The following is an 11,410-nucleotide window of genomic DNA, read 5'->3' on the forward strand; positions in this document are numbered from 1 at the left end:
GTGAAGACACAGTCCTTGTCTCAGGGATGTCATAGTCTAGTAGTATGGACCAACTTGGATATGGAAAAATTAAAAGACCAACATAATAGAAGAACTATTAACCTTGACTACTTTGGGATGTGAAAGAATGTTCTCTTTCCAGTTGACATCCTCATATCATAAATATAGATTCCTTTATAATAAAAATTAATGATGATTACAATATAGGGTAGTAGATGCCATATTTCAGATGTGTATGCAGTGCTATAAGAACAGGGTAGCAGAAGGGGGAAACTCTCTCATCAGGAAGCCCTTGCATCTTCACCTTTTTATCATAGTCAGATTTTCCCCAGTTTGCTAAGGTATACATCTTTGCAAAAAGCCTACCCAAAATAATATGCTGATCAGGTGGTATACAGACTAAAGACTATCCATGAAATGGTAGCTGTCCCTCTTTATATGGATACATAGCTCTCTGACACAACCATTTTGGCCTTCCAGGACTTTTTGTTTTGCAAAACTTCTTTCTTCTTGAGTAATACTGAGTAAGCTGAGAGTGGAATGACTTTCAAACATCGCTCTGTGAGACACCTACCCATTGTTACGAATATGGGGGTTGCCTGGTCCATTTCTGTTAATACCTCACAAGACCATCAGGCAACTCAAAGGTTGACTCCAGTCTAGCCTGGGATGGGCCCTAGAGCTTCAAGAACTAGAGAAGAGACTTTGAAACCTCTGGAGGTTTTTTTGGCTTCCCCTTGTTCACCCCTCCGCGGTTAGAAACTCTTAAAACGCTGGAAGCAGTCTCCATAATCCAGGTTCCTGTAGTTCCATAGCCTAATGAAAGTGTTAGTGAAAGTGCTAGTCGCCCAGTCGTGTCTGACTCTTTGCAACCCCATGGACTGTAGCATGCCAGGCTCCTCTGTCCGTGGGATTCTCCAGGCAAGAATACTGGACTAGGTAGCCATTCTTTTCTCTAGGGGATCTTCCCAACCCAGGGATCGAAACTGAATCTCCCCTGTTGCAGGAAGATTCTTTACCATCTGAGCCACGAGGGAAGCCTCTACCATCTAATTTAGGGATTGAAACCCCTGTTTTGTTTTCAAGCTGATTGTCAACTTAGACTTGACTTTTAGGTTTCTCATAGTTTGTTTGTTTGTTTGAAGTGAATTTATCAACATTTAAGTTTACAACTCTCTACTATTGCTTTAGCCCATTTAAGGAGAAACGTTTCCCCCAAATCAGAAACGTTTCCTAATACCACATGTCCAGTTTTCTTTCTGTGGTATCAAACTAAAGCAAAATTGTATATAATTTTTTTCTTATCTGTTTTTTTAGCTTTCAAAGTAATTTGTGTTTAAAATGAAAAATGAATAAGCTTATTGCCATAATTTAGTTGTGCTGAATTGTTTGGCCATAACTTTTGTGGTGATGGAGACCAGATTTATGAGCTGTGGGATCTGTTCTGTTTGGATCAAACAGCTGGCTCCATTAAATATCTTGGAGCTTTTTACTTTGCATGGGGATGGTTGGGAGGGTGGGAACAGCAGTGGAAGAAAGCAATCCACTTTATTTAATGTTCTGCATTTGTTTACTGGCTCCAATCATAACATTGTGCAGCTGTTTGAACAGCTGCCTTTTGATTTCCTTTTGTTTACTGTTTAGGTTTATTAAGCTTGTCTTTAATACCTGCTTACTGTCTGCTTTTTAACTAGCTTTCGTACTTTATTAAATATATTTTAATATATACCAGTCTCTTTTGGTCTAGGTATGCTTTGATGATCTACGAAGTTAATTCACTAAAAGAAAAAAAATTTTTTTAATTCCATAGGTCATACAGAAAGCAGCCTATTCTTGATTTCTTGTTGTCCCTTAGCTTTATTTTTTTAGTTAAATATTTTATAATTTGGTAAATAAATTGCATTTCAAAATTAAGTCCAAATTTCAATCATGATAAACCACCATTTATGTTAACTTTCTAAGCCTGCCAGCAGGTAACTTAGTCTTTATACTCCAGATAGTTTTTAAAAAGTTGTCAGACTAGTTGTTAAGTATGTGAATTTTGTTTTAACAAATGTCTCTGAGCAACCTGGATACCTAGGAGATGTATATTTACACAGAGAGAGCAAAAAGATAAATATTATATTTATTTGTCAGTCTTATTATTTTGGAGAAGGAAATGGCAACCCACTCCAATATTCTTGCCTGGAAAATCCCATGGACGGAGGAGACTGGTGGGCTACAGTCCATGGGATCACAAAGAGTTGGACACGACTGAGCAACTTCATTTTCACTTATTTTTTAGCCTATTCAGACATACTTACTAAAAATTTATTCATCATTGTGGGAATTTTATTCTCTGTTTACAGGTGAGGGACTTGTCCATTGCTTATATGCTGGTGACATTAACTTATCTCTACATTGGAGTCTTGGTTTTTGCTTCATTTCCTTCACCACCATTATCCAAAGATTGTATAGAGCAGGTAAGGCACTGTGTACCCTCTCTGTGTGATTGTTTATACCTTCATATCTGCAGGGCAAACAGTATGATACAATAGCAATGTATACTACCAGACAGGCCTGGGTTTGAATCCAGTCTCTTCTATTTACCATACATATGGGAATTCAGGCACCTTCCCCAATCTTTGTGAGCTTCAGTTTCTTCTTCCATTAAATATCATAATAGATACTCCATAGATTTTAGAAGGTCTCTCAGAAAACCTTCTGTATGCTGGCACCTGTGGTACTCAAATAAATGATTCCTGTTATTTGCTTATTTTTCTCTGTGTGTGGATAATTATGCTAGTAGCAGTCTTGAATTTATAAACCCTCACAGAGACTATATTCAGTTCCCTGATTTTCTAAAGTCCAGATCTGGAAATGTCCTGAATAAACTGGTTTCTTAATTCATCAGTCCCTGATAATAGATTTGACACTCATTTTGGTCTAGGTGGCAAGCATAAAAGCAAAGAAAGACTATTTCTTAAAAAGACAGAGGAAGAGACAGAAAGAATAAAAGAAACATTCTTTTACTAAAAGGCTGCCATAAATAATATTTATTATTTGATTTGACCCATCATAAACCTGGGAATAGCATAATCTCTAGTTTTATGTGACTTAAGTTCTCAGAGAAAGTAGCATTCACAGGTGATTTTCATTCCAGTCAGAAGAAATTCCTCTAAAAGAGTGTAGTGGAGACAAAATATGATTTATTACCTATGAATTATAAAAGTTATTTCAGCATAATAGTGGTAATAATGTTCTCATCTTTTCAAGATAAATAGATTTGAGTTATTGCTCTTTTGATAGTTTGAAATGTTCTCTTGATTTCCTTGATTCCAAAAGTTCTTTGGCAGCCAAATGTTTGCTGAAAATTCCCCTGATATGAAAAATCCCATATAAAGCCCACTCCCTTGGGAATAAGAATATCTGTGGTATTTGTATTTGAAAGGGAAAAAAATCTGAGTAATTGGCTTTCTTTTTCTTAGATGCCAAATGAAAATGGAGAACAGAATCATGAAAGGAAGTAGAAAAAAATTTCTTTTCTATTTATTGATAGACTATAGATAATAGTGATAGTAAGTAATAGATATACTCTCACTTTATGCTATAATCTTTAAAAATGCTACAGTGCATCAGAGGAGAAAAAGTAAGAGAATCATTGAGAATGAAATAGCATTGAAACAAATTTATACTTAAACCTCATATACTAACAGAGCATTACTTCTCAAACTATCAGTGGTAAACAAAGTCGTCTTTGTTGTTGTTTCAATGTCAAATCAATTGCAGATTGATACTTTTGTAAAACAAAAATATGCCAATGTCAAATGTCTTTAAGTTTCTAAATACTTACTTTTAATTTCTGTGCTTAGCTATTGAAGAGTAATAGCAAATAGTTTGTGAACGGGCGCCAGCCCACAAAACCATACAATTTGGGTGGCACCTGTGTTCAAAATAAGCAAAAAAAATTCCATTTTATAAATTTGTATATATTGAATTTGATTTGTAACATTACTTTATTATCTTTCTTGGATTAGAATTTTTTAGACAACTTCCCTAGCAGTGACATCCTGTCCTTCATTGCAAGAATATTCCTGCTGTTCCAGATGATGACTGTGTATCCACTCCTAGGCTACTTGGCTCGCGTCCAGCTATTGGGTCATGTCTTCGGTGACATTTATCCTAGGTAAGGGCTCTTCTCTTGACCAGCAAGATGTGCCAAGCAAGAAATGACTGTGCAAACAGGTCAGTTTAAAATGTGACTGATCCTTTTGCTATGAAACTTTGCCTAATGAAAACGATTACTAAGGATAGACCTTTGGTTTTCTTTTCCCAGAAGAGCTTTAAAAATAGAAGCCGCTCCCTTGTCCAGAATGATTTAAAGTTAATTCCTGCCCATGTAGTTATGTTAGCTCTGATATCAACTATATTTATCTTGCGATTTAGTTGTTATTAATCTACTCTTTGCCAAGAAGTTAGCAGTATGTAGTAGTACCTATGTTAGTAATGTATGGCTAAAGAGAAGCAACTCATTTAGTTATTGGTTATTGGTATTTACTTGTATATTTGTTACCATTCATGCAGTTTTACATAAACAATAATGGTTTAGGATTGAACATGAGATACATAGCAAGTTTAAATTATTATTTGCTTCTGTAACGATTGCTATAATTTTTGATTTCTTATTGGCGATGAAAGAGTTTGAGTCCTCTTGAAAAATCTGTTCAAAACTAGTCACCCTCATCCAAGAGAAGTTTCCATTTACTGAAACTTCCTTGTTGGCCCCTGGTTAATGCCTACTCTTACATTAAGTTTTATTATAGATTATTCTAGTAAAAAGTACCTAGTCATAACCTATTTTATTGGGAATAAATTATCTTAAATGAAGAAAGCTTTTGGATAAAATTTGAAAAAAGTTACATTTGCTGTAACCAACTAAACAAGTGGTCTTAACCAGTTTATTTGAAGTGAAGTAATGCAGTCTTTCCCCTCATTTAACAAATAATTGGTTAGAAGTATGTAGTTTTAAAAACAGAAAACTTTTAAAAGCGAACATCAAGAGTTACCAAGCCTCTAGCCTCGACAACAGCAACAGCTACAGTTCTCACATTGGATTTCAGTAAATGTAAGAATCCTATTGTGTTTATATGTCCTGCTGTATTTACTGAAATAATAAATACAGTTTAAGTCATAGATGAAAAAAAATTCTAGGTAAATGCGTTATTCCTCTTTTCTGCCATTATTTTGCATAATGTTGGCGGTTAGAATGTTTTCTCTTCTTGGAAAAAGTCTGGAATTTCCCTCTTGCATTCGCATTACATTTCTTCCCCTACCATCAGGAACACATTATCATTTATCCTGCAGTTGCAAGGACTCTACACACTGCATACTTTGGAGCATACTTTTTGATCTCAGGACCCCTTTACACTCTTAAGGTTTATTTGAGGACCCCCAGGAACTTTAGTTTATGTGGGTTATATCCATCAATAGTTAACATGAAAAATTAGAACTGAACTTTTAAAATGTTTATTAATTTACTTAAAAAGCAATAATAAAACCATTACTTGTTAACATATAAATGAGATTTTTGAAAATGAACAATTCCTAAAAATTTTCTTTTACAGTTCAAAACTCTTTAATGTCTGATTTGCTAGTAGATCATTGAATTATCCTATTTTCTACATTCATTCTGTTGTAATATATAATTTTTGTTTAAATATATGAGGAAGATACACCCTCCCATGGACACATAGTTGGAGCAAGAAGGAAGTACTTTTAATAGCCTTTCCAGATCATTGTGGATATTTTTCTTTGCTACTGTGCCAAACCTTGACAGGTGGTAGTTTTTTAAAAGTTAGTTGAATCTGAAACTCAGTTACATTAAAAGCCATTTGGTTTGTCTTACAATTTGGATCTTCTACCCATGTATGATTTTATAACATTCAGTTCAGTTCAGTTCAGTTCAGTCGCTCAGTTGTGTCTCACTCTTTGCGACCCCGTGAATGGCAGCACGCCAGGCCTCCCTGTCCATCACCAACTCCCGGAGTTCACTCAGACTCATGTCCATCGAGTCAGTGATGCCATCCAGGCATCTCATCCTCTGTTGTCCCCTTCTCCTCCTGCCCCCAATCCCTCCCAACATTAGGTTTAGTCATTTGGAAAATATTGGTTCACTGAGTTCTATAGATCTTCCAAATATTGACCCATTTCATTCTATATTATCAAAACCCACTTTCGCTATTATCACCACCAGTTGCATTATAAAAGTCTTAGATATTGGAATACTGTCCAGCTCTCATGGTGGCAAATACCAGCTCTCCAAATTCTAATTTTTACTTGAAAGCTCAAATGTTATCATTGGCAACACAAACTACCAGTTGTTTTTCTTGAAATGATAAGATCATATCATTTATTCTCAAGAAAATGCCTGTCACATATCCAAATCTAAAGAACCATAGTTTGTCTGTCTTTCAATTAAAAATGGTCTTTGGAAAAAACAGCACAGTTGTCCCCCAGTTCAGTTGCACAGGTGCTTTTCCTCAAGGCAGCCATTGAACTTCAGTATGCAGCAGATGTGCTTTATTATATACTTCCTATTTGATCATACAGAATGTTAAAAAGATGTTTGTTCAAAGTATAAGATTTTGCGACACAACTAGAGAAAGCTCAGGCACTGCAATGAAGAGCCCGCGAGTCACAATGAAGACCCAGCACATCCGAAAACAAACAAAAAACAACACTGAAGTATGAGATTTAATAAAACTAATAATTTTCAGTCCTTTATCAGGAAAATTTTTAATAAAACTTTTTTTTGAGAGTGTTGGCAGTAAAGAATACAGTATAGAATATAGAGATAGTTGCAGCTACCTCTGTCCAATCTAAGGGGGCAGCAGTTTACCCACCATTGTTTTTGCAAAGCATGTTTTGTCTGACTGGAAAATAATTTTTACCTCAGAGCTTCCTGGAAGGGAATTGGAAACTTCCCTGAGGTTCGTGGTTACACTTTGAGAACCACTGCTTTGGAAAAATACACAAAATTGTTTCCTTTTACAATACAGAAATAACAGAGGCCCAGCCAATGTCTCAAAGCTCTGAAGCAATTTTAAGGTTGGAGTTTTTAGATAAGTAGTAAGATCTGGAAGCCTGAATATCTTTGTAATTCATCAAGATATATGACTAACCATTTATTTGTATAAATAATTTTCCTGATTTTTAATTCTTTCTGTTATCTTTCCCAGGGATTAATTAACCTCTGATAACTTGGGCTCAAAATATTGCTTTAATATGTAACTTTGACTTTTAAGGATCATTTTGGGAGGAAATGGAGTTATTTCTCAAGCATCACATTGCATCTACCATGTGATTATTTCTGTCCCCAAATTGATTTCCCAAGCCTTGAATTGTTAACATCTAGTTCAATTTACTTAGCTGATATTCTGCTCATGGTAAATACTGAATAGCTTTACGTGACTAAATCTGAAAAATAAAAACCTGCCCATTTTGCCTTTCCCTTGATAAAATTTATTTTTCTAATTATAAAAGTAAAATAATACTTTACAAAGGAATACAATAAAATATATGAAATTTATCAGGTGTAGAAATGAAGGAAAACTACCCCAAATCCCAAATTGTAACACAATCTCTACTCCCTTTTAGTGTATTTCTTTCTGATATTTTTTCAAACATTTTAAGATTTTATTGTGTAGTAAAAAATCTAACTAGCTTTTTCCTCAAGTTGCCTAGATAGATTTTTACCGTCTAGGTAACAATGATTTTATATTTTTAACATTTTAAAATGTTTCCATCAAGTAAATTGTTACCCTGCCATATATCTAGGATGCTTCTGTCTTTTTACATATCAGTTCAGTTCAGTCACTCAGTCGTGTCCAACTCTTTGAGACCCCATAGACTGCAACACTCCAGGCTTCCCTGTCCATCACCAACTCCCGGAACTTGCTCACATTCATGTCCATCAAGTTGGTGATGCCATCCAACCATCTCATCCTCTGTTGTCCCCTTCTCCTCCCGCCTTTAGTCTTTCCCAGCATCAGGGTCTTTTCCAAAGAGTCAGTTCTTCACATCAAGCGGCCAAAGTGTTGGTGCTTCAGCTTCAGCATCAGTCCTTCTAATGAATATTCAGGACTGATTTACTTTAGGATTGACTGGTTTGATCTTGCAGTCCAAGGGACTCTCAAGAGTCTTCTCCAACACTACAGTTCAAAAGCATCAATTCTTTTTACAATTCAAAAGCATCAGTTCTTTTTACAAATACCTTTATGTTAATAGTTTTTTAATTTTCTTATGATATTCCACTCAAATGGAATTACAGATCAAAGAATGTAAACACTGATATACCCTACCAGTTTGCTCCTACAGAATTTAACCTAGTTATATAATTGCAGGAAAGGGCCAATATCACTGTCCCACAACCAATATTGAGTACTCCTGTTGCCTTCTATTTATGCTGTAATTTTATTGTCAAGTTTAAGACATTCTCATTTTAGAGATGATAGTAATTAATTTCATTCTCACATTAATTGTTATAATTTGCCTGTTTTTATATTTTTTCTTTCTCCAAACTCTCTTCTCAACTTTTAGCATTTTCCACGTGTTGATTTTTAATCTGTTTATTGTGGGAGCTGGAGTGATCATGGCCTGTTTCTACCCAAACATAGGAGGAATCATAAGGTACTGCCTGTAAGAGAACTTTGCCCCTTTAGATATTTGTCTTTATTTTTATGCTTTTCCTATTGTTGTTGTCTTGATATAATTGTTTAAAATTCCAGTGAGTATTTAAAATTGATAACATTCAAGTGCAGTTCACTGGTATCAGTTAAGGGGTTCTTTATCTTCCACTTTTGCTTATTCCTCACTCTAGAAGCACCATTTTCCTTAGCCTTAGGTACCTTCCCCTTCTCTTTTTCTCATAATTTTCCAATGTATTTCTTTCTTTTTATCCAAAATAAAGTTATTTTTAATATATAACGTATAACTTCTTGGGGTATCTGGAAGGTCTCTAATATGTCAAGGCTATGTCCTAATTTTCTTAATCCATTTCTGCTCAAGAACATATTTCAGTGTCAATTGTAGTCAGAAAGTTTAGATCCCAGATGGCTCTTTCCTTAATATCCATTCTCCAAATACATTGTGATAGGTTGAGTAGATTGGAATTAAAGCTGTGACCTCAGATTCTCATGGAAAACTAAAATTTAGAATGATCCGATTTTTCTTCCTCAACCTTGTAGAAAGCAGGACTGAGTTACTTTTTTTGAAGACCCTTTCCTATAAAAGTAGCAAAAGACAAAAGAGGAGACCTTTAGCCTGACACTTGTGAAATATAATGGATTTACAAGTTCGCTTTAAGCTGTTTATAAGGAAATTAAGTATAGGGAAGGAGACAAGTAAGTGTAGGTTCCTCAGTCGTGTGTTTAGGTATTTTTGTTACTATTTTTGATAATTATGCTGAATACCAACAAGACATTCATCTGTTCTCAGTCTTAAGCAGATGCTTGCAGTCCTTCAACAACTCAGAATTTTTAATTAGTTTATAAAAGATCAAAGATAGGAAGCCTATCTCCAGATGTTTCTGAGGAAGTAGCCATAATCACTGAGATACAGAGGAACTACAGAGACTTGAGAGATGAATGAAAAACTCTGTCAAGCAGATGCTATAAAGATGAACAGGAAATAGTATTTTATATTAACTTAGCAAGTAAAATAAGTTTTAAACTCGGATGCTTTATGTCAACAACAAATGAATCAAAAATAATTTTATTGTAACATCCGATTGAGGATGATTTAAATTATCCTATATTTACCATAATTGTAAATCAGAAAAATGCAGAATGAATATTAACCTAAAACCTTTTTTATTCTGCAGGTATTCAGGAGCAGCATGTGGCCTGGCCTTTGTATTCATATATCCATCTCTGATCTATATAATTTCCCTCTACCAAGAAGAGCGTCTCACGTGGCCTAAATTAATCTTACACGTTTTCATCATTATTTTGGGCCTGGCTAACCTGATTGTTCAGTTTTTTATGTGAAATAGTCAACTGCCTTCTCAAGATCTTTCATGGTATTTTGAACTTTGACAACGGTTCCACATAAATTCACTTGTAAACACTGTTCTTGCCATGGCTATAAATGTTTTCCTAAGGTCATTTGATAACAAGGAAATAAGGGTCCATTAGTCAGTAATTATTATTAGAGTGGGGAAATGGGCAGTAAGAGTGGTCTTAATCTCCTTACCTTTCTCATATTCACTCATCTCTTCATTCTCACTGTCTTTTCCAAGTGGAAACGTATGCCTCTAGGAAAAATCATGCTAGGTTTTACTTTTAGAGATGTAAAGTGGGTAAGTTTATTTTGGCTACAATAAAGATTCTCAGGGTGTCACAGCAACTGTATTGCCAGATCCCATTTCTGTTTCAGTGATTCAGTTTCATTTTATTACTTGCTAGATCATTTCTGCATTTTGCCCAAACCTTTACTGTTTTGGACAGTAAACCAAATACCTCATTTTTAAAAAGTCTCCATGACATCAGTGTTAGTAGAGAGAATTCTTATGTGAGTCCTTAATATCTGTTTTTAAAACAGGAAAAAAAAAATCTACAATGTCAATACAGACCCCGTGGTTGTGAAACTTTTACAAAATAAAGGAACTAGGAGAGTTTGTTGCAGTCTGACTCCTCTTTGTTTCTGATCCAGTTCTAGTTCCCCAGCCCCAGTTTGCATAGGAACAGGTATGGTTGTCCTCCAAGACCCAGTGGGCTCTTTTGCTATTTTTGGATCCCTGAGGATTGCATAGGATGTGAGGACTGGACCAATGAGGAAGAGTGTAGGAAGCATGGAAGCGAGAGATGTATAAGGTGTTAAGGGAATAGAGAGGAGTCAGAAGGAGTGAGACCTCCGTAAAAGTGTATTCTTTGCAGGGGGTGAAAGTGATTTCTTCAACACAGGAAAGGATTACTTCTGTTTAAAGTATGACCTCCAGAAGGAGACCACCCACACACAGCTTACTTCTGTAATTGGCAATGTGAAAGTATTAGGTGCTCAGTCATGTCTGACTCTTTGCAACCCCATGGACTGTAGCCTGCCATTCTCTGTCTTTGGAATTCTCCAGGCAAGAATACTGGAGTGGGTTGCCATTCAATTCTCCAGGGCATCATCCTGACCCAGGGATCAAACCTGGGTCTCCTGCACTGCAGGCAGATTCTTTACCACCTGAGCCACCATGGAAGTAATTGACAGGGTAGAGGTTAAATCCCCATAAGAAGAACTACTTGGATCTGAGAAAAGGATTAGGGAATCTAAATTCTTGTAATTAAAACTTCTCTTTTCCTTTCAAACTAGAAGTTAAACCAAAATCCAAATCCATGTCTTCCATGTAATGAAACCTCTATGTTCAGCTGGAAAAGGTAGATTTCTC

The 11,410-nt window shown here is 35.5% G+C and overlaps 1 protein-coding gene across 1 annotated transcript in view; it reads left to right on the forward strand.

Moving 5' to 3' along the window:
- SLC38A9 (solute carrier family 38 member 9) overlaps nt 1-10,668 on the forward strand; it is a 91,569-nt gene extending 80,901 nt beyond the window's left edge. Inside the window, exons 12-15 of the mRNA XM_052659148.1 lie at nt 2,349-2,462; nt 4,017-4,165; nt 8,578-8,667; nt 9,860-10,668. Of these exons, the coding sequence (XP_052515108.1) occupies nt 2,349-2,462; nt 4,017-4,165; nt 8,578-8,667; nt 9,860-10,025 (519 nt within the window). The 3' untranslated portion in view covers nt 10,026-10,668. The remainder of the gene's footprint in view (nt 1-2,348; nt 2,463-4,016; nt 4,166-8,577; nt 8,668-9,859) is intronic.
- Nucleotides 10,669-11,410: the final 742 nt, after the last annotated feature.

Source organism: Budorcas taxicolor, chromosome 20, assembly GCF_023091745.1.
Source record: "Budorcas taxicolor isolate Tak-1 chromosome 20, Takin1.1, whole genome shotgun sequence".
NCBI classification, from domain to species: domain Eukaryota; kingdom Metazoa; phylum Chordata; class Mammalia; order Artiodactyla; family Bovidae; genus Budorcas; species Budorcas taxicolor.